Source organism: Xenia sp. Carnegie-2017, unplaced genomic scaffold (assembly GCF_021976095.1).
Source record: "Xenia sp. Carnegie-2017 unplaced genomic scaffold, XeniaSp_v1 HiC_scaffold_16, whole genome shotgun sequence".
NCBI lineage: Eukaryota > Metazoa > Cnidaria > Anthozoa > Malacalcyonacea > Xeniidae > Xenia > Xenia sp. Carnegie-2017.
In genome coordinates, this window is record NW_025813469.1 from 5,981,540 (window position 1) to 6,006,252 (window position 24,713).

Genomic DNA, 24,713 nt, shown 5'->3' on the forward strand with positions numbered 1-24,713 from the left:
CGCTTTGCTTTGAAGAGCGCCTCTTTGTATTGGGCATGACTGATATGCTTTTTACGACGACCATTTTAACACCTTTGCCTTTGCGCTCCTCCAGACCATCGGCTTTCAGATAGAGTACATCTTGGGCCTGAGCCCCACAAACTCAGCAATAGGCAACCCAGCGCACTCATCCTTCATTTTCCCCAGCACCTTCTTGTTGACTGTGCTGAACAGCGGATGGTCTTTGGGACAGTTTCCGGTGTCATACTGACCGGCGTCGCGCCTCATGTCGGCGAACACATCCTCAGTTTGGATATCCAGCACAAGGCTGTTGGTGTCGGAGTAGAGTACCTCTGCTGACGACCCGTACTGCGCCTTGAGATGGTTGTAGTACCAGTCGTACATCAGATGCTTCGAGAGGTTGAGAACGCTCATGCCCACGAAGACCGGCCGGTTGAGCAGCAGACTGCTTTTATTCATGTGAACGGCTGCGAGGTCTCATCGCCAAAGATGAGATGCCGATTGTATGTCGGCTTGGCGATAAGTTTGCGGAGTCTCTCGTCCTCGCTTGGCCGGAGCAGCTTCGCCTCGACACGCTTTCGGAGGTTCTCCATCGTCTTGCCAAATACGCTGTTGTTCAGCAGCTTGTAGAGGTTGACTTCAAAGTCACTCTTTGCCTTCTTCTGGAGTTCGGTGTTTTTCCTGATGTAGGGCTCCATCCATGGGCTTTGATCGTAGCGGAGTGCCCTGTGGATCTTTTTCAGGCGCATGCCAAGCTGCAGATTCCGATAGTGCAGGACGTATCGGCTCTTGTCGCGCAGATTGGGGACCAGCTTTTCGACCTCGTGAGACGCACCCCCATACATCTGTTTGAAGAGATTTTTCTGGTAATCCGACATCCACGCGTTGTCCACCTTCAGATGTTCTGGCGCTAACGGATATGCATTGTTCTCGTCATGCAGCTCTTCTGGGTACTCCAGATCGACTTCGAGAATGTAGCCCTTCTCTGCATCTACAGGCTGTTTCAGTGCCACCTTCACATCCTCTTGGGCGACCCGCTCGAACGTGCCTGTCGGCAGCGGCTGCGGCATCGCCCAGCTGTACAGGTTGTTGGCGTCGTTGTACTGTATCCAGCTTTGGGGCTTCTCCGGATCGTAGTCTGGCACCTTGGGGTTGTTGGCCTTGGCGAAGCGCCTGCTGGCCATACTGATCCCGCCACGCAGGCCCTTCTCGATGAAGAGATGCATGTCAATGTCGGTGAGCAGCTCGAGCTCAACCCCTGTGCGCTTGAGGAGAGCGTCCCCGCTTCGGTCCGGGCTCGTGTAGTAGTGGGCCGGGTCTAGCTTATATCGCTCGAGGCACAGTTTTCCGAAGTTCTCGAAGACGTCGGCGAGGAGGAGGACGTCGGTCCGGAGGTTGAGATCGTGGTAGTCGCCGAGGCTTGTGCAGCCGAAGGCGTCCCAGACCCTTTTTCCGTGAGCGTAGTCGTCGTCGGTGTTTCCTTCGCCAGAGAGCTTGCTGTAGAAAGCCTCCTTCGCCGGGAAGGGCCTCCTCGTCGAATCGGGGCCAGCCGTCCATGTACTCGTTGGGGTAGACCCCCTTCCGAAGCAAGAGGTTCGCCTCTGGAGGTTCGGCTCGTAGTCTGCTGTGATGCGCATGTCTCGCGGGTCGCTGGCTTTCACCAGGCCATCCAAGCTTGAGAGCATGAACTGGGCGCTGTCAATAATCGAAGATGGCCGATACTAAAGAGATGTATTTCTCAGCGTTGTTGGGGACGCAGGTGACCATCCCTTCAGTCTCTGCGATAGTCTGCATAATAATATGGCTGTCGTAGCCCCGAAGGTTGTGAAAGACAACCGGTATGGTTGTCGTCTTTGAGATGAGCCGCAACTTCAGGTTGCACTCATTGTGGCAGTGGTCTCGCATGGAGTCGCCTTCGAGGGGCTTGCTGCAGACGTGGCAATTTGCGGCTTTCTTGTGGCTCCCCCAGTCCTTTCCTGTCATGTGCATAGGCTCGGAGTTAGGCTACACCGTCTTGATCTTACGCTCTTCTTTTTGGAGCGCTTCAAGGAAATGCTTTGGTAGGCTCGGCGAGGAGCCCTTGCGGGGCGTTGTGGTTTAATTCCAGCCAGAAGCTCATCGATGTATGCGTCCATGTCATCATCGGTAGGCTCGGCGGGTCTGCGCCTGCAGTTTGGGGATAGGCCTGCACTTGCGCGGTTTTAGAATAGGCCTGCGCTTGCGGTTTGGGGATTGGCGGAGTGACATTTTGGCGTGGGTGTTGAGGCAGCGGGCGGTTGAAGAGTCTAAGAGAGGCGTTCAGCGCGTGTCCGCTGATTACACCTTGGTCATATAGTTGCAGAAGTTTATTAACAGTATCCATATCAGTGAATATAACCTATAGTACGCTATTCTCTAAATGGATGTAGTCTAGCATATAATGAAAATTCAGTTAATATAACCTATCATACGCTATTCTCTAAATGGATGTAGCTTAGCATATAACCTACTATACGCCCTTCTTTAAATAGTAATTCCCGGCCTCCACATCGCCGAGGACCAGGCTAATCTGCCTTCGTGCTCGGGCCTCTTTCTACCAAGGCGAGCTTTTCGGCTTGCTGGCCACAATCTGCGCATCGTTGCACCTCTGCCTGCGTGCTGATACCACAACCCCGACATGCGACCGGCACCGGCGAGCCAGGCCGGATTTGTTGCAGATGCACTCCGCAATACTTCCCCATACATGACTTTCCACACGGTGTGGACCTTCACCCACGCGCACTTGTTCTTGCCCTGCCTCATGGCTGTCGAACGTTTGGATATACGCTGTGAATCGTCTTTCTTCAAATGACCCACAGCCGGCGGAGGGAGCCCTCTTGACGAACACTAACTACCTAATTATCACATCAGAACTAATAGACCCCCGACGGCCGGCCGTGCGGGGGGTGGGCCGGCCGTCTTTGGTTCATGCCGTTTTCCAGGATTTAGCCTTCGCTGTCTTGTGATTTTTTTGCCGACATATGTGCTTACCATGTGCCTACTATGTATGTGAACCACATACGCGAACTAGGGCTGAGGCGCTTAGATTTGTGTATACTCCTTCTCAAACTGTGAAGTGCGCCAGAACCGGTGCGATTTTTTTATCGGGACCCATGTATACACATGTATACATCTACACGTCTTTTTTGTGAACGAACTACTGCTGGTGCGCTTAAATGTGCGTATACTAGGTCCCAAGGTATGAGGTGCGCCAGAGCCGGTAGTCTCTATACTACTGATTCATTTTACATGTTTGCAGATGTATATCGTCCAGGTTGCTATAGTGCAGAGGACTGTCTTTGTTGTTGACTGACGTTTCGACAACCTTAGTGGTAGTCATCTTCAGAGTCAAATGAGGAGTAGACGTCAGCGGTATCCCTTTTGTGGAAGTAATCAGTCCAGTCCATGACCACAGTCACGCGTCCTTTGTCTGCTGATAAAATGATGATGTTGTTGTCGTGTTTTAGTCGTTTGAGTTTACTTGTTACTCGTATTTTGTCAAGTTGTTGTCACTTATAGAGGCCGATTGTGAAGCAAAGGGTACCCTGCTTCTAATATTGTTGTTGGTTGTCTCTGACAAGTCTCTTTGATTCGCTAGGACAGCCGCGACACTTGATACCATCGTCTCAGTCGGGATACGATTAGGTGTTGTGGAATGTTTTTGTCCGTAAGACAGTAGTCGTGTTTCAGTTTCTCTAATGAGCGGGAAAAAATATTCTTCACCCAGTTATCGTCATGTTTATGTCTTGTAAGTGTTTTAGTGCGTTTTAAACTTTTAAGTTTTGTTGTTTGTTTTAATTTGGTGTTGTGGCTCAGTCTTGTTTGCTCGTTTCTCTGCAATAGTTTGTATGGTAGAAAGTAAAGTGTCACTTACTGTCGTTGGTATGAGTTCTTTCAGTTTGTTCAGTCAAGAATAAAGATTCAAGTCTTTGTGATAGTTATAGAAAGTTAGAAAGAAGCAATGGTTAAACAGTGCTGTACAATCTAGTTGTGATTTTACCTTATCATTTTAGTAAAATATAGTTTCAAATTCAAACTCACCCAATTGATTCATAAAACAGCTCGATCACATCATTTCGCGTTCACACTAGGCTTTCTATAAATTTCGAATTGATGTTGATTAAATGAAAATTAAACAAAAAATCCTTACGCCAACTCTTATAATGAAAAATTTATGTCAAAATTAAATTACTTTAATTGTTGTGTGTCATAAATCATAAATAGGCCTTATGCAAAATGACGTCACATAGGCTTGAGCGCGCGTGCAATTGTTGTCTTTGTAGTCAGATTTCATAAAAAACATGGCTTCATGCAGTAGTAGTGTTGCAGTAAGTCTTCAATTTTCAAAGATATCTTGAAACATAAACTAAAATTTTAATTTTTTTGGACTTATGAGTGGCAATTCGGAAGCAAGAAGATTCTAAATCAAAATGATAAATGTTTCAACAGTAAATGGGACGGTGAATATTCACAATACTTATCCTGACATGGTTTTATACAATAACCTGGAATCCAATCTACTATAGATATTTGACTTCGCGAAAATTGTATAATAATGAAGTGATGCAAGGCGCCATCTTCAAAGGTGGCAAAACTGACGTATTTACAACTAATATTTGATTTTCCTGAGTTCATATACAGTTGCAAAGTTGATAATCTAGTTTTGATTGTTAAAATGTTTGATAAGATGGGATTTTTTAAACATTGTTTTAAGTTCATGGCCAGAAATCGCAAACATTGCACACACGTCGCGTCAGCTGCGTTTTGAATAAACAAAAACATTTCAACCGAATAAAAACTATAAATTACAAAAGAAGCGCTTAAATGATTGCAAATATATCTAAGGAAAGGCGCTTTGTTCTAATTGGCTCAATGGTTTCCATTTGAGGTACCGTTTCAGCATATTTTATCACAAAATATTAATGTGAATGTGATCGGCAAGTTGTTACACCAGAAATGCTTGCCACGACTAAAGTATACCAAATACGCTCAAAAATGTTCAAACTTAACCCTACATGGAATTGGCTGATGGAACCAAGCAGAATAATATTTCAAAAACGTGGAGATGCTAAAATTATTCTTAACGATAACAATGACCAATATGTGAAAGCTATTCTTAGAGATGCGTTATTTATTCCCTCCTACCCACAAGATGCATAGTCTGATACGGCAGCTGTTTCAAATGGGGCTCAATTTGATTTCTCAACCCCTGAAAGTCAATGAAAGCATCAAGATGGCATCACGTTTCAAATAGAAGAACAAGACCGCTTATACTTCTTAACTACTTATTAAGGTGGTAATGTAAATGTTAGCTCAAGTAAGATGAGCCTTGAATTCATTATCAAATAATGGCACGAAATCTAAGGTCAATGTAATTTTGATAATGTTATTAAACTAGAAAGTGAAGTGACGAGAATGAAAATTTCATGAAAATTTTATAGATCCCAGTTAGAATGTACAACTTGCATTAAAGGAAAATTTACAAATATAAGGAATAGGAAGCCAGATAAGTAGAGCTCTAGAAATTTTAGAAAAGGTTCATGTTGAATTAACTGGTCCTGGGTCACCTGTCTCCAAGAGTGGATTTAAAGGCGTAGTCAGACCTTAACACAACTTTCGCTCATATGAAAGTGTATATTGTTCTTACCTCTCTCGCGAAAACCTAGGTTTCCAATTCAAATTTAACTCGAGAAACAATGCCTTAAATGTGTGTATTTTTGCCTCTTGTTCGATCGCCATTGTGTACATGCAAGCGAAGCCGCAGTCCAGCAGCGGTTTTTCGTCGTGACGTCACTGCGTGGTGATCGTTGTCAACATTAGACAAAATATAATAGCAAAAGTAGAAATTACGCATAAGCATATTCATCGTTGCATTTTATTTCCTAAGTTTTTAAATTATTTTGCGCAATGGATACGGATTACTCAAACGATTCCTCTAGTAATTATTCTGGAAGCAGTGTTTTAAACTACGAAGAAATGATTAACGATCAAAACATGATTCAACCATATGCTTATGAGCCGATTGAAACAGACTCTAGCGACGAGCCTATGGACGACTCCGACGAAGTTCAGCTGTTGTAACAATGAATGAAGACTCAGCACAATTTGAGGGAATAGATACTCCGGACTGTATTACAGATAATCCTGTTTTTCGAAATCTTTGTTTAAATTATTGGGTATTACGACTGGCATGGAGTGAGTACAAACAACACTATGGTTCAAGAGCTGAAGAAGGACTGGAACACAAAAGACAAAGACATGTGGCTTACAGGCAACTGGTTCGATGGTGTTGGAATGTATTGGGCAAGGAAATTAGAGTACCACTACCATCTTTTGCTGTTAGCTACATTCGAGCACATTTCCAACCACCAGGTCTAGAAGAGGACTTTGTCTTTGAGGGTTTTAAATTCGCTGATGAATAATAATGGTAATGTAAACTATTATAGCCATATTTATAAGTGTCGTTAATCATGAATTGCTAATAAATAAAAACATAAATTGGATTTAGTAAATGAACAATAAATACAAATTATAATGGACAAGCCAAACCAATTCTTTATTTGCGCTATGCAAGGATTTTGGTGTACATAATTAAAAAGTGCCTTTGCTAATGAATTTGCATAGCAAAACAAAAAATTGTGCTACTTTACTATTAGAGATTCTCTTATTATTGTGCTTGTATAATACTTTCTTTGTTTGTCTGTTCTATAGATGCAATATTTCTTGAATTGTTTGCTGATAAAGAAATCTTGTTATGTACATTTTTTACATTAAAACAGCAGACATCTTCCATCATACCTCGCACAAAAGAATATGACTTACTCGCCATAATTGGCTTGGCTACCCAATTTTCTCGCCCTTTTGGGAACACGATATTATATCACTTTTCCCCTTGCTGCTTTCCACATTGAACTTGTGCTTGTTTTCTGCCAGTGTTTACATTGTGGTCTATCACTGCCAACTTGGTTCTTGCAAGCATAGCTTTATACAAAAGCACTTTTAATAAAGTATTTTCCTCCTTCCACTTGTGCTTATCGTGTTCCCAAAAGGGCGAAAAAATTGGGTAGCCAAGCCAATTATGGTGAGTAAGTCATATTCTTTTGTGCAAGGTATGATGGAAGATGTCTGCTGTTTTAATGTAAAAAATGTACATAACAAGATTTCTTAACAACATTCCAAGAAATATTGTATCGATAGAAAAGCCAAACAAAGAAAGTGTTTTACAAGCACACAAATCAAGAATGGGTAAACAGTCCCAAAAATAGTTATGTATATATCAATATTTATAATTAATAATGAGAATCTCTAATAGTAAAGTAGCACAATTTTTGTTTTGCTATGCAAATTCATTAGCAAAGGCACTTTTAATTATGTACACCAAAATTCTTGCATAGCACAAATAAAGAATTGGTTTGGCTTGGCCATTATAATTTGTATTTATTGTTCATTTACTAAATCCAATTTATGTTTTTATTTATTAGCAATTCATGATTAACGACACTTATAAATATGGCTATAATAGTTTACATTACCATTATTATTCATCAGCGAATTTAAAACCCTCAAAGACAAAGTCCTCTTCTAGACCTGTGGTTGGAATGCTCGAATGTAGCTAACAGCAAAGATGGTAGTGGTAAATTTCCTTGCCCACATTCCAACACCATCGAACCAGTTGCCTGTAAGCCACATGTCTTTGTCTTTTGTGTTCCGGTCCTTCTTCAGCTCTTGAACCATAGTGTTGTTTGTACTCACTCCATGCCAGTCGTAATACCCAATAATTTAAACAAAGATTTCGAAAACAGGATTATCTGTACAGTCCGAGTATCTATTCCCTCAAATTGTGCTGAGTCTTCATTCATTGTTACAACAGCTGAACTTCGTCGGAGTCATCCATAGGCTCGTCGCTAGAGTCTGTTTCAATTGGCTCATAAGCATATGGTTGAATCATGTTTTGATCGTTAATAATTTCTTCGTAGTTTAAAACACTGCTTCCAGAATAATTACTAGAGGAATCGTTTGAGTAATCCGTATCCATTGCGCAAAATAATTTAAAAACTTAGAAAATAAAATGCAACGATGAATATGCTTATGTAATTTCTACTTTGCTATTATATTTTGTCTATGTTGACAACGATCACCACGCAGTGACGTCACGACGAAAACCGCTGCTGGACTGCGGCTTCGCTTGCATGTACACAATGGCGATCGAACAAGAGGCAAAAATACACACATTTAAGGCATTGTTTCTCGAGTTAAATTTGAATTGGAAACCTAGGATTTCGCGAGAGAGGTAAGAACAATATACACTTTCATATGAGCGAAAGTTGTGTTAAGGCCTGACTACCCCTTTAAATACTGTACTGCATTCACTGACAATTACTCTGGTTGTGTCTTATGTAGTTCCTGAAAGAGAAGACTAAAACTCTTGTTGTAACAAAGAAACTTCATGTTTTATAGCAGCGTATGGTCAGATAAAATGTTAAAGACATGACAATGGTATAGTATTCACATGTATTAAGTTCAAATCATTGCTGAGAGAAAGAAGAATTAAACCTGAAACTTGTTGTTCTGATTCACTACATCAAAATGGCACAGCTAAGAGGCAATGGCCTACATTATTTGAATTGACTAGGTGTTTAATGTTTGCAACAGAGTTACCAATATAATTATGGCCATATGCTGTTCAAAAAGCGGCTCATATTGAAATAGATCAATTAACAATAGAAACAAAACTACACCGTGATCTGCGTTCACAGGTAACAAACCAAATTTAGCAAAAATGTTGGTATTCGGTTCAGAATATTTTTCTTATGAGCACAATCATGAGAAATTAGATTCACAATTTTCAAAGGGGTTATTTGTTGAATATGACAAAATAGTCCTGCTTATCTTGTCTACAACCCTATTAGTAGAAAGGCTTCAGACATAGGCTTGTGAAGTTTGTAAAATATGTAAGTATAAAACATGCTACACAAACTGATTTTGAGATAACAAATGAGATTATGTCTGTAGATTCCAAAACTGAGACAAATGTACATTATTAGTTATAGATTCATCAGAAACTTGGTATGAGTTGAAGTTTACCTATGACTCTGATTCTGCTTCCGTTGATTATAATGACAAGAGAGAAGAAAATGAGTAGCCAATTAGGACTTGCTCATACAGGAATAGTAAGTTCCCTGAATATTTTAGATACAATAACTCCGCGTGCCATGTAAATGTAGACTATTGTTATAAGAGTTTGGTTTATCAAAGACTTTTTCTGATGCAATGCAATCTAAAAAGGCACCTAAATTGGAGTAGTCGATGAACACATTTAAATTGACAGTCCTACCGGAGGGTAAAAATTTAGTAGAGGTGAAATGGATGTATATAACATAAATGTAAATAGCAAGGGTGGAGACACATCCAAAGCTCGTTGTCTTACTAAAGGGCTTAGTCAAGTCCATGGGCTTTACTATGAAAAACTTTCTCTCCTACTGCAAAAATAACATCCGCAAGTGTTGAGTTAAAATGCAACTTGCATCACATTATAATGTTATCATACATCGAATGGATGTTAAAACCGCATTCCTTCATGCTCAACTTGAACGTGAAATATATATTGAGCAACAAAAATATTTCAAAACACGCGAAAATAGGCCTAAGCTTGTGCTAAAACTTAAAAATCACTATATGAGCTTAAACACTTAATTAAAATGTGAAAAAATAATGGCCCGAAATGAAGTAATTGAACGTAAAAAAGCAGAATTACTCAACAAAGTTAACAATGATGAAACATTTTCAGAAAGTTGTTTGTCATCAGAAAGTGATGAGGACTATATATGCCCCAAAACTGGCACTGATAATGAATATGACACAATGAGAAAACATTTATTGTGTTTGAAGGTATGGTTGAACAGTTGTTTATCAATTGCAAAACATGCAGTTCTCTTTGTGATATTGAAAAATCTACAACTGGCAGCAAGGTTACAGTAAGAACAACGTGCAACAACAATCATAACTAAAATTGTACATCACACCCTTGCCACAACGAAAAACTATTTAAAGACTTAACAAACTAACAGAATTTCACCACACTGGGGAACTTGACGTTTACCAGCAGCTTCTCTTAAAATACTCACCCAAACGTCTTCACTTATCGTACAAAGGTATGCTTGCAATCTAGGTCAAAGCAGTCGCACGACTGAAGTTTATAGTTAAAATTATTTACCAAATTTAATGATTACAATTTTTGATCATTAAATTTTCGTTCTGTAATCGTTTGGATTTCATCGTCAAAATTCTGTGTTATGTATAAAACTTAAACAAGTACCACCTTAGTAAACAGATCAGTAGATAAAAGCATATCTAGAATTACATTAACTGGCTGACTGATAAGCGGGGTGGCTCGACTGGTTCGACCGATAACGGAGTTCAAGAATACTTATTTAAGCCATTCCCTTGGTCAATAGCCAGATCAGTGGACGATCTGGAATAATCTCGACCGATTATCGTGGTGGCCGGACGATAAGGGAGTCCAATTGCTATCGTGTAATTGGTTCATTTAAATTTTTGTCTTATTGTGATTGGTTTGACCTATTTCGACTGATATCCAACTGAACTAACATAGTCAAGCTCACTGTCTAAATTGAATGTTTGATCGTTTCTTAGTAATTTTCTAAAGCATGATAAAAACTAAACTACAATCAGATGGAATTTATGGAAATCTTTTACAAATTCATATATTGACATGAATGCTGACTGTGAATTTTTCAAGAGGGTGGAAAATTTATGGATGAATTGTAAATGCTTGGCAAAGACGATCTCATGAAAGAGTCATTGATGTTCAAAAGCAAGCCAACATTGTTTTGAATTTTATCAGCAGAAATTTACATCCAAAATCGTAAGTAAAGGACAACTGAAGTGCATGCATGAATGTAATATATCAAAGTCAATTTATGCGAGTGTGTGATGCGATTTATGTTAATATGGCGTATGGTAAGCAGATAGATGCTTCTAAAATTGTTGTTGCCGAAGGACTTTTAGCAATGATTTCTATAGTGCTTAGGGAATCGTGACCGTATATCAATCGTAAAAGACGATCTCGCGAAAGAGTCATTGATGTTCAAAAGCAAGCCAACATTGTTTTGAGTTTTCTCAGCAGAAATTTACATCCAAAATCGTAAGTAAAGGACAGGGGCGGATCCAAGATTTTTTTCTTGTTAGTCAAAATGGCCAAAGGCGTTCGTTGCCTAGGGGCGTCCGGGGGCATGCACCCCCTGAAAAGGAGTTTTTCCAAAAATAGCTTAAGACTATAGAACTTAAGCCGTTTCGCTCAATATCAGATCTCATCAGCATGCCTAGAATACAGTTGATCAATGCACTTTATATTCACTGTAGCATCCGACATGGACTGCCAGGTCTTTGCAAACCAAACCTTAAAAATTCTTTATGATGAGCCGCGATAATAAGCAGTTGTGAGCATGCTGATTATTACTGAAGACACACCATCAAAACACAAAACATGCTTAAGTCCATGACAAACCCGGAATGTAGTACACAGATCTTGCAACAATAGAAGAAAAAACAATCTACATCTTTAAGCAAAACAAAGTATAGATTTTCCAGTACAATACTTCATATGAAATAAACTTCGAGTAAAATAGTAAACGCTTATGCTGGTTGAAGTATGTGAGGTAGTAATTTATTTTCAAGCAAGATGTACATTGTTAGAAGTGAGAGCTGTCGATATAAGTTAATGTTTTATGTAATGGAATGAAATGGAGTGAAATAAAAAAAGGTTTTCTCTTTCACCTAAAAGCCAATTCAATCTTTCTCTTATCCTTTGCAAACAAATTAATAACTTTTTGAATATGAAACTATATGTCATTCTGAATGTAAAGCAACGCCAAACCATTTAAACAAGTCTTAACCATCCTACTTCGACTTTCCTCTTTAAGTCTCCTCAAAGCTGAAAACGATCTCAAACACTCACAAGAGGTTACGGGAATGATTCCTAAAATTCTCAACAAAACTTTGATATTCTCAAACCCCGGAAAATTAATGGCTTTTAGGGTTGAACTAATATTATCAGGAAGACAATCTTGCTCCTTAGATTTCCAATATGTTTCCACAATTCAAGCTCACCATCCAAAGCAATAGGATTTGGAAGATCATCAGTAAACATGGTAGCAAATAAAGAGAACCTATCCTGCCAACGTGCGGATCCAGACTTAGAATGAGAGAGAAAAGAAATTAATTTGGATGGAATTAGATATAAACCATAGTAAACATTAGTAGAAGATTCTTCAAATCTTCTGGCTAACTCCAAATTTAAATGATCGACTACAGGAATCGTGATAGATCTCTTATAGTAATCTGAAGTGCAGTCAGCAGGGATGTTGCTGCGATTTATCTGTCGATGACATGTACGAGGTTCACCTTCTTCAACATTGACCTTCGCTAAAGCAATTTCATACCATCTCGTATGATAGTTATCGATGTCATTACGTATTGTACGACCTAGATTTTTTAAAGAATTATCAAATGCAAACCATCTGCAATATCGTTACTAGAAGATTGGAGTAATTGGGTAACAGGAAGAGTAAGGTCGACGAAGCATCTTGTTATAATATGTGCAACAAGTCCGTTTATGTGGTCAGAAACAGCACCAGCACCATCGTAACCTTGTCCACGACAATCGTTTATGTCGAAGAAAACATCCTCGTTAAAGCATTTTAAAATGACAGAGGCAAGATTCTTTCCAGCTAAACCTGCAACGAATAAAACGAAAGAATTCGTCTCTGATATTGAGCTCAGAATCAATAAAACGAAGCACAAGTGACATTTGTTCTTTATGAAAATTTCGCAGGTCTCATCAGCAATGATCGCATAATACTTGCTTTTCTTAACCTCAGAGAAACTTGTTCAGTTATGTATTGTCCACAGCATCTGATTCTGAACTCATTTTGAGTGGTTTTGGAAACATAGGAAGCATTCTTAGGTGGTCTTCTAGTGAACCTCTACAGTAACATCGCCACCTCAAACACGGTAGTTAAGCAACCTTACAAAATTTCCTACACCTGGACACGAGTATTTACCTATTTCAGGGTGATATTTGGAATCATCCCAATGACCGCGTAGAGGCAGATTTAATTGACCAGAAAGAATGACCGTGCAAACTACAGGAGCCAGTTTACGACGATTTTCTAAAATCTTATTTTTTAAATTAGAATCTAACCCCATATAATTGATTTCATTTTACACTTCGTCTGGCATGGACAACAACCTTCTTCCCGTCACCAAATGCGACGGAATTAGGGGTTCACTACCCACCTCATCGTACGTGTAAGTCAATGGCCTAGAATTTAATGTTGCCTCAACTTCTACCATCACTGTCCGTAGTTCGTCAAATGTCAATCTAGCATTTCCTTATACCTTCTTTAAGCACCTCTTCAATGACCTAACCATCCTTTCAAAAAATCCACCCCACCAGGGAGCTCTTTCTAGATTGAATTTCCCTCTATCCTATTGTTTCCCAAATACCCTTGCACTTACATTATTATAGAGGTTTTCTAAAGTCTTGACTGTTGCTTTGAATGTTTTGCATTGTCTGATACCATTAATGATGGGGTCCCCTTCTAGCTGAAAATCGTCTAAGGCATCTCATTCACTCTATGTCTCACAAACTGCTTCCATTCACCTCTATTCTGAATCCAATAAAAGGTGATGCTATCTAACCAATATCTTGACTTCAATTTTCCTACCTGCCCTTCTAAAGCGTTCCCTACTGACTCTACCAATTTAGCTAACATAACCGCAGACATAAGCTCTAAGCGTGGAATCGTCAGTTTCTTAAGGGGTGCAACTCTAGTTTTCGCTGCCAATAATTTTACATGAACGGTAGAGCTTGTGCTGCAAACAAAATACACTACTGCGCAATAAGCCTTCTCACTTGCGTCGCCAAATCCATGGAGTTCGCACGACTCGACCCTTTCGATTACCTCACTGTAAACGCATCTTTTAATTTTAATTCTTTGAACCCTAACTAAATCCTCAATCCACTCTAGGTATATCTTTGCGTGCTTACCCTCTATTTTGTCATCCCAATCAACCTTATCAACACACAATTGTTGAAACAAAATCTTCATCAAAATGATAACGGCACTAATTAAACCCAACGGATCAAATATCTTTGCTAATGCGCTAAGGCAGGCTTCTTTTTGTTAGTTTCGTCTTATCACCTAAGTCTTCTACAAACTTTCGTAGATCAAACGTAAACAGGTCATTGTCACAATCCCAGCCTATACCTAAAACTTTTGCGCAGTCATTGTTATTTAGAGCCCCCAAACTCCATTGTGTGAATGTCTCGTCGTCTGAATCTGTAGTCGTCGTCACTTTGTTTCCACATTCACGTTGCTTTATAAGCGCTCGCACGTTTCCATCATTCGTTAGCCATTTTCTTAACTTAAACCCGCCTTAGGACATCCTAAATTTCGCTTTCTCGTACAACTCGATTGTTTCCTGTGCGCTCTTGCCCCCCTAAACTAGATCATCCACGTAAAACCCCTCATTCAATTTCTGAGCAAGCACTGGATCTGATTCTGCAAATTGCGCAATGTGATGTCTAAGAGTAGCAAGAAGGGCGAGGCATTTAGTCCAAACACTACTCTACAAAACCTATACACTACAACCTCTAAATTACCATTAGTCGCATCTCTCACCCACAAAAATCTCAAACAGTTCCTGTCTGCTTCGTCTACTTCTACGTTCAAAAGGCTTTCTATGTCTCCTACCAAGGCCACTCTGCTTTCCTAAATATAATTAATATGTCAAACAACAACGGCGTTAGTGGTGGTCCTACATGAAGACAGTCATTCAAAGAAGTCCCTCTTACCCTCTTTTGACGATGCGTCATAAACGATTCTCAATTTGGTTGTTTTGGCCTCTTTACGTATTACGGCTTGATGGGGGTAATGAACATTTACCCCAGGTTCAAACTCATCTACCCTTTCTATAACACCCGTTTCTAATTCGACAACCTCTTTATCTGCCCTTTCATGCGTGCAAAACTATTTGAATAATTTGACGGTAAGTGCTCATGACCCTGTTTCCATGGTCAATTTTACTGCATATTTTGACCCATTGAACTCTATTTTGTCAAGCAATGCTTCATGCACGTCATTAGTCTCTCTTACTCCAAGCGTTTCTAAATCCCACAATTTACTCACATCCCCACTAATGCTGTCTGCGTTTTGTGTTGCAATCTGCGAAACTAAATTAACGTGTGCGTTTTTCAAGTTCGAGCTCCTTTCAGTGGACCGCTTATTACCCAACCTAAACAAGTATTGATGGCAACGGGTTCGTCATCCTTGCCCTAATTATCTCACCTTGTTGAAATGTCCAAAGGTTATCCGCACCTATCAAAACATCAACATCTAACGTGTCCTGCTTCAAATTAACGTCTGACAACCACAAATCCTTCAAATGCGAATGCTTGTTCTTATCTACCTCAAGATGCTCATTTTGATCGTGCAATATGAGGTACTACTAACCCTCTACGCGTATTTTACGATCTCCTCGAACTGCCCATACCTCGCAATTAACAACCTCTGTCATTCTACCTTGTTACTCCCCACCGAATGCATTAACTTCCAACCATTCTCGCCTAGCAATGTTAAGCTTGGCACACCTTTCGCGTCACACGTCAAAAAGGATTGCTGACTTCCTGAGTCGAAAAGCACTCGCACTCTTGTCTTTCCCATAAGTACTCCCTGCGCAGTTTGAAGAGCCACTCTGCTTCTAGTACTAACATGGACATTACCTACACTAACCTGTCCACTTTCTTCCCGACTATTTCTTTCATCTTTCTGATAACCTCCTCCCTTCTGGTTATTATTAATCTTATCACATATAGAAACATGATGACCCTCCCCACATACACTACATTTAATACGTGCACGACAATCTTTAGCTAAATGACCTTTATTTAGACAAATAAAACATCTTTTAAACTTACGAAGAAGTTGCATACGTTCTGTCCGTCCTGTTATCTTCTTTGCACTCCTCGTGTTTGTGCTCCCCACAGCAGAAAGCACAAAACACCGGTTGTTGCGGCTGGCAAACAACCCGCTAGCTGTTCCTGGTTCCCGTCGTCTTCTTCGTTGATCTTCTTCCTTCTCCCCAACTGCTAATTTGTGGCATTCCCGCAGCTCCACTTCGACTTGCAACGCGTCGACAAAATCTTTCATGCCCCACTCTAAGTAGTCTCTTCCCCTGGTAATCGTCAGTTTAAATGAGTCCGGTATTTTTGTTAGAAGATTGGGCACGACTATCTCGCAGTACGTCTCCTCCTTTACACCGAGCGCCTCGAGTCCTCGATAATTCGTTTCCACGGCGTCAAAGAACTTGCGCAGCCTCATCGTATCATTCTCGTTGTACACGGGCTTTAGGTTCATCATTTCATTTACGTGTGCCCTTTGCACCATCACTTTGCTCCCGTATCTCCGTTCTAACACCTTCAAGGCTTCTGCATAGTTGATCGAAGTCAGAGCAAATCCCGAAATTGCTGACTTGGCCGGCTCCTCCACCAGTCCCCTCAGATAGGTGAATTTGTCGACCTCAAACAATCCGTCATTGTTGTGAATTGAACTTTCGAAAGAGTCCCAGAATTCACGCCAATCTTGTATCTTGCCCGAGAACTTTTTCACCTCTAGTTTAGGCAGCTTTACTCTACAGCGTGCTCCACTAGATACCGTACTTGCCGATGTATTGGCGAGTTCCTCATTTCGCTTGTTTGTCTCTATCGTGCTCCGTGCTTCGTTGATTTCGGCCAACGCGCCCAAAACTTCGCAGCCGTATTCCGATGAGCCATCAATACCTGCTGCAATATCTTCATCCTTTTCCAACAAGCTCTGAATCTCATCGTCCAACTTCGAAATTGTATCTAATTTCTGTACGAGTACAAGCCGCATTTGTTCCAGTTCGACTTTCCTTACTGGCGCATTATCGTTTACCATACTTCTCACCTTGTTCACAACTTTGTGGCGTACGATTTGTGCCCATTCCTCGACTGTCGCTTTCTTGTCAGCTCTGACATCGTGAACAACCCTGTATTCTATTTCTGTGTTCTTCTTGAATTCTGCTACTAGATCCGGCTCGAAGGACCACGTTTCGCACAATCTGCGCGAAGTGCTGGTTCACTGTTCTAAAACTTCACACTAACGATGGGACTGTATTTTGAATATATAATTTTAACACTTCAATAAGATATTTACAGTGTTGTGCACGATTTTACGTTCCAAGCGTTGGTTCTTCGCGATACGGAATGATTAAATTTGATCTCGTTAAGATTACGGACAACCGTCAATCCTAGAACTGCGTTTTCGAAATTTATTGCCTTCTGCAATACAACTCTTAATTCATCAAATTTGTATGACCAGTTCATACACCAATAACTACAACTTTTCCGAACTCCCGTACCAACGCTTGCAAGCTACATTTATGTGTAATTATTCGGAAGTGGTTTTTGGGCGTTTGCATATGACGCACAACTTTGCCATCCCGTTTCTACCTACATCCTTCCGCAATGACGCATTGCGGTGAGGAAGTGTTCTCTCACCATGACTATACTATTTTACATCAACATAATATCCGTTATATATTATAATCAAAAGTATGACACAGTCACCCACTACATAACATAACATGACAATTTACAACAGACAATCCAGCAAACAATATTCGGCCATATCAGTTTGAGCCCAAATGGCCGGCTGATGAACACGAAGAAGCTCACCAGTTTGAGGACAACGAAGAACAGGAATTTGTGTATATTGAGGATGAATCTCGGCGCGACAATCTTGAATGGTGAGTGATAAAATGTTATATTATTCTACACCATTGTTTCGATCTCGAAAGAACGTCTGCCGCTTTTCAGATAATACTTCAGATTTTAAAGTTTTTATTGTAAGATACAATTTTTATTGAAATTTTGACATTTACTTTTCAAGATCCTTTCTTTTAACATATTCAGGTGTCAATGTGGTAACTGCCAAATAATGGACAATAACGAGGAATGTTTATGCTGCAAAAAGATTTCCAATATTTGTGACAAAAATGTAGAGGCAGTAGAAACGAATGAGACCACTGAAGTCCCTTTGTATAACACAACATCCTAGTTTTGAGCCTGTTTGTCTTAACAGGTGGATTTTACAAACAGCTTGGTACCAGTACAAGCAGCAATATGAGGTAGCATTTGATGGTGTAATAAGTCTTGTATTTAATGCCGGGCTTAGATAAACACAGGTTCTTATATACATTACACATGCATATTAGATAAGGAATTACCTACGTCATTACAGTATATAAATATAATTCGGCATGCAATGTCACATCTCTTTTTCTTCGGTTTTTTTTTTATCTAATAAGAAAATCTATTAGGTTTTTTGATTAGACGTCCATACCGAGTTCTTATATTACTGTTGTTCGTACTTTCATTACAATTTTTATAAGATCTATTGTTCTCACTATAAGACTTACCTGTATCTTGACTTCTTGATTCTTCATTAATCTTTAATAAATGATTTCTATTCCTTCTATAGTAGGTACCATCAGACGTAACCAAATACGATCTTGGCTCAAGTAACGATTTTTCCACGATTCCTTTCTTTTGGAAGCCTTTTTCTGTTTTTATACGTACCTTATCTCCTTCTTTTAATGGTGGAAGTGTTTTTGCAATGCGATCATTAAACTCTTTTTGTTTCTTGTGATACATTTCCAATTTTTCTTGAACATTAACAGGGTTTAATGGTTGAAAGTCAAGTAACTTCTCTGATATTGGTAGTAATGTCCTAGTTCTTCGTCCCATTAGTCGTTGAGCTGGACTGCCAATAATTTCATCTCTAGGTGTATTTCTATAATTAAGGAGTCCTAAATAAGGATAGGTGTTATCATATTTTGCTTTCTTTATGATTGCTTTTGCTGTCTGTACAGCACGCTCTGACATGCCGTTACTTTTTGGATATCCAGGTGAACTTGTTGTATGTTTAAATCCATACTGTGACGAGAATGCACAAAATTCTCTACTCCTGAATTGTGGACCATTATCTGTTATAAGATCTTCGAAAATTCCGTACCTCACAATTTGAGATTTCATCTTTGTGATAACTGTCTTTGATTTTGTATTTAACAAGTAACCAATTTCAAAGAATACACTGTAGTAGTGTACCATAAGAAGATAGCTTCTACCATTCAATTCGAACAGGTCTGCTCCAACTTTACTCCACGGTCGATGTGGTACAGTATGTGATTGTAGAGGCTCCTTTTGTTGATGTCTCTTATGGGCATTGCAGATTTCACACTTTCTAACTTCTGCTTCTATTTCTAAGCTCATCTTTGGCCAATATAAACACTCTCGAGCCCTACGTTTGCATGATTCAGATCCAAAATGTCCTTGATGTATAGCTTTCAACATATCAGTTCTTAATGACTCAGGAATTATTACTCGATCTCCTTTAAACAGTAGGTCATCTTGTACTGAAAGAGTCTCTTTAAAGTCCCAGTAATTCAAAACATCCAAATCGACTTTACTGCGTAGATCTGGCCATCCATTTTCTACGTACTGTCGTAGCATTTTCATTACTTTATCTTTCTTTGTCTCTTCCTTCAATTGGTTCATTTTCTCTTCACTTACTGGCAAGACAACATTTATCTCAAAATCTTCTAAGTGATCATCTGATTCTTCTTGGATATACGCTCGACTTAATTGATCCGTGAGATAAAGTTCTGCTCCTTTCTTAAACGAGACTTTCAAACTGTACTTTTGAAGTTTCAGCATCATTTTCTGGAGTCTCAATCGAGATTGATGAAGGGGCTTCGTGAAAATCTGCTCTAAGGGCTTATGATCTGTTTCAACATTGACATCTCTGCCATAGATGTAATCATGAAAATTTTCACATCCAAATACAATTGCAAGTAACTCTTTTTCAATTTGTGCATATTTCTTTTGGCATTCAGTTAAAGCTCTCGATGCATAAGCAACTGGTTTGCCATTTTGAGGACAAACTGCTCCTAAACCTGACATACTTGCATCTACGGACAATGTCACATCTTTTGATACATCGTAGAATTGCAATACAGGTTGCTCTCCACAGGATTTCTTGATTCTGTCATACACTATTTCATGTTGATCTAACCAGCACCAATCATTTTCCTTCTTTAACATATATCTAAGGGGACTTGCCATTTCTGAAAGATAAGGAATAAACTTGGCCAAATATTGAACCATTCCAAGAAATCTTTGAAGATCTTTCTTATCTTTAGGAATTGGCATGTTTAATATTGCTTTAATCTTTTCAGGATCGGATTGAACACCATCTGACGTTATTTTGTGTCCCATGTAATCTACATTTGTTACTTTAACTTTTGTTTTTTCTTTCTTTAATTTGAGATTGATTTCAAGAGCTCTATTCAGCACATTGATAATTCTTTCATCATGCTCTTTCTCTGTTGTTCCCCATACTAAGATATCATCCATTATAATTTCACAACCGTCTATTCTGTCAAACAGCTGGTGCATAGCTTTTTGGAACACTTCAGGTGCTGAGGATATACCAAATGGGAGACGATTGAATTTGTATCTCCAAAGGCGTATTGAATGTTGTAAGATAACTGGAATCTTCATCTAGAGGTATCTGCCAAAATCCAGAGGCTGCATCGAATACGGAGAAAATTTTAGCTCCAGGTAGTCTTGATACGACTTCTTCTATTGTTAAGAGAGGGTAATGTTCTCGCTGAATGGCTTCATTAAGATGTCTAGGATCAATACATATTCGTAACTTGTTTGGTTTTTCCACTGTTACCATTGACGAAACCCATTCCGTAGGTTTTTCTACAGGATCGATGACACCCATCTGTTGCATTCGTTCTAACTCTTCTTTAATTTTCGTTCTCATAGCTACTGGAACGCGTCGAGGAGGATGAATTGTAGGTTTTACATTTGGATTGACACTGATATGATGTTTAATGGGTAAACATCCTAGTTTGCCATCGAAGAGATCTGCATATTTATTGAGAATATCGTCCCTAGTGAAAATAGGTTTGACATCTTTAATTCTTTTCACCATACCCAAACGCTCGCAATCAGGTAAACCAAGAATAGGCTTTACATCGTGTGTCGCTATATAGAAAAGAAGATTGTATCGTTTGTCTTTGTAAGAACACGTCATCACTGCTTGTCCCAAGGTTTGAACTGAATCTCCACTATACGACATTAGCTTTGTATTTGTTTTGGTAACTTGTTGCTCAGCTTCTTTGACTTTGTCGAACAATTTTTTAGAAAGCACATTACATTTTGCGCCTGTATCCACCTTCACGTTCACCAAATGTCTGCCAAATTTGAGTTCAGAATACCACTCGTCATTGCTTTTTTCTACAGCTTCAATATTCATTCGATAGTCGACTTTCGAGCTTGTGCGTTGTTGCGTAGGTTTGATTGCATTAACAGCACCATTAAACAATTCTTCATCACTAACTTCATGAACTGTTCTTTGTAACTTTTGTGTAGACGTTAGACACACCCGAGCAAAGTGGTTTTTCTTATGACATTTGTGGCAAATTTTTCCAAAAGCTGGGCATTGCTTTGGAAGATGTTTTCCTCTACAGTTTCTGCAATTGTTCTTTAATACGAATCTTTGTCCTCGATGTTTATCTTCTTTTGTTTGACTTAAGTTTGTGTAACTTCCTCTTGAGGTTTTCAAATTCTTCCTAGCCTTCAGTTCATCGACATCTTGATAATTAGTAAGATCTTTTACTTGTTGTTCCGACAATTCGTTTGCACTGCATATGTTTAGAGCCTTGTCTAAAGTTAACCTTGTTTCGCGAAGGAGAATCTTTCTTACTGCATCACTGTTAATCCCACACACAATACGATCTTTAATAAGTTCGCTCTCGAGGTCACCAAACTCGCACTTTCGAGCAATGTTTTCAAATCTGTAACAAAGGAACTAATCGACTCTGACGGACTTTGCTTCCTTGTATGAAATAAATGTCTTTCGAATGTTAAATTCTTAAGCGGCATACAAATTTCTTCAAATTTCTTCACTAGAATTTCTGGATCGTCTTTGTCTTCCTCTTCGTTGTAGGTAAAAGAATTATATCTTTCAACCGCATCTTCGCCAGCTAGATTTAAGAGGATGCATGACTTTTCTTTCTTTGATTTCCGACTATGTCCTGCAGCAACAATGTATATTTCATAGTTCTGTTTGAAGCGACGCCAATTCTCAGCAACACTGCCTTCAAACGAGAGTCGTGTTGGCCTGGAAAATCCTTCTGCCATTCGATAAGAACAAACTTTTCCTAATCGCTACCACCATGTAATAAGTCTTGTATTTAATGCCGGGCTTAGATAAACACAGGTTCTTATATACATTACACATGCATATTAGATAAGGAATTACCTACGTCATTACAGTATATAAATATAATTAGGCATGCAATGTCACAGATGGGCCCGAAGACAAACTGTACCGCCATATTGCATATAGACAGTTGACAAGATGGTGCTGGGGTATCTTGGGTAGAGAAGTAAGAGTCGTCTTGCCATCATGTGCAGTTACTCGCATTAGAGAAACATTTCCTCCACCTGGCCCTGGAGAGGAATTTTAAATTGAAGGCATAGTAGTATGCTGGTTTTGCTATGTTAAGGTGGTCATCACCTCTTATAAACTGTATTTTGACCAAATTTTCAAAAAAAAATTATTAATTTTTTGGGAGCCTTAACTATTTAATTTTAAGACTTTGTCGTTTATATTTTGAAAAACATTATAAACGACGGCCAAAAGCTTTCAAAGCTATGTTGTTTAAAAATTTACTCCATAGCAACGGCCTAGCAACGCATTTAGGTTGAGATTTCCTCAAAATTTGGTCGAGATATTGGTCAAAAAATTGTCATTTTTGTTTCTCCTTTTGGTGCATTGAGTTCAGAGTCTTTTGACATAACTGTATTCTAATTGGTTCCTTTGGGGAGCCATGGCAATGAAAGTCTTTTGTCTGTCTCGAGATCGATGCGTTTGCATTTCTGGCGAAATTGTCTACAAATTTCTTAGTTTTTTGTAACATTTGAAGTGCTAAATTTGCTGCTTTTATTTCCCAACTATTATTTTTGTTATTTTGTTGGGGGATTTGAAGTTAAATGATGGGAAATCCTCAAAATAGAGATAGAAAACGGGTCAGAAAAAATGGCAAAGAAATGCAAAAATGGCGAACCTTGTGACAAAGAGGTTGGATCTTCCGGTGCGAAAATTGGTAATCAGACAGCAAATTTTGCTGTCCATTCCAACATTATAACAGAAGGTACTATATTTATGGACTTATCAGTTATATTTATAGTCTTAAATGAGATTCTGAAATGTACGGACTGTGGGAAAGCAATGAACTCACATTCGGAAGCAGACTGCGGAAACTAAAACCTCGAACAAAGGGAGAAAACTTTCGGATGGTTAAGGTTTGTCTGGAAAAGGTCGGCTAACTACGCAAAAGATGGACATTCCTCAAAACTATTATGGTTTGGCAATAAGGGGAAACCTTAATAGTGTTGAAGAAATGGCCAAAGCTGCTAGGGCTGTAGGGCATCTCTTTTCCATGTTGCCTCCTCAGAGAAGAATCCTCAGCATCACCTGTGTCCAAAGGAAAGATAGTTGGTGTGGCTACCTAAGAGATCACACCACCTACCAACACAAGACTGGTATTCCTGGGCCCGTAGTAGAACTGATTGAGCCAATATTCAATGATCTAACTGACCCAGATTTGTTGAAGAAATGTACACATGGATTGACACAAAATCCGAACGAGTGTTTGAATGGACTCATTTGGGACAGATCTCCAAGACTACATATGTTGAGCAAGAAACTGTCTCTTAAGCAACATATTTGGCAGTGTTGAAGTTTAATGATGGAGACATCTCCTATATTAACACTTTTCATGATTTAGACATAATGCTTGGGGTATTTACGACCAAAGGTGCGCAAGACTCAGACAAAGCCAGGATAAAGTTATCAGTCCAAAAGAATTCCAAGCAAGTGAAAAGTAGGAGGAAGTCACTGAGGCATCTCAGAAAGAAGTTTCTGGACAATGCTGAGGACTTGGAAGGGGTAACTTATGAAGCAGGTAGCTTCTAAGCCTTCTAAGTTGCAGATGAACTGGAAGAAACTTTACATTGGATTTTCTTATTTTCGCATTTTTGCAATAGTCAGTGATTTTTGTGACACTATAAATTTGTAAATATTTGATGCAGAGGCTTGATATTTGGCATACTTACTAACTATATTATCCTCTATTATGTGACACTCTTGAATTTTTAATGCTGTTTATATTTAATGAATTAAAGCCAAATTTCTTTCAAATGTTTGCAATAAAAATGTGCAATAACTGAAAAAGTTCTAAATTTCACTCTAAAATTTTATTTAAGATATTAAATGAAAATTACAGAGTGTCACATAATAGAGCAGGTTCTAAGCTTTTCAAAAATATATTAATATTTAAGAATGAATGTACAAAAGTTGTCTTCACTGATTCAACATCATATTATATATGCATGGCAAAACCTATTGCCATAGCTAACATCACCACTGACATTTTATGCAAGTCTAGACTGATGCTCCTTTACAAGTACTTCTTTCCTGGGTGGACATGATTTAGAATTGTTCTTTGGAAGA

General features: G+C 39.2%; 2 protein-coding genes and 1 long non-coding RNA gene across 3 annotated transcripts; 1 reads left to right on the top strand and 2 right to left on the bottom strand.

The window, feature by feature from the left end:
• Positions 1 to 455: 455 nt before the first annotated feature.
• On the bottom strand, positions 456 to 1,685 carry LOC124435903. The gene has a single exon (XM_046985835.1). The coding sequence runs from the start codon at positions 1,683 to 1,685 to the stop codon at positions 456 to 458; it is 1,230 nt and encodes a 409-aa protein (XP_046841791.1).
• Positions 1,686 to 20,594: 18,909 nt separating this feature from the next.
• LOC124435904 lies at positions 20,595 to 22,336 on the bottom strand. Its single transcript, XM_046985836.1, has 2 exons — positions 22,103 to 22,336; positions 20,595 to 21,968 (listed from the first exon to the last, which is right to left on the bottom strand). The coding sequence occupies exons 1-2, from the start codon at positions 22,334 to 22,336 to the stop codon at positions 20,595 to 20,597; spliced, it is 1,608 nt and encodes a 535-aa protein (XP_046841792.1).
• A 903-nt stretch (positions 22,337 to 23,239) lies between these two features.
• Positions 23,240 to 24,401, top strand: LOC124437642. Its single transcript, XR_006945791.1, has 2 exons — positions 23,240 to 23,352; positions 23,989 to 24,401. It is a non-coding gene; the product is annotated as an uncharacterized LOC124437642 (long non-coding RNA).
• The last annotated feature ends 312 nt before the right edge of the window (positions 24,402 to 24,713 follow it).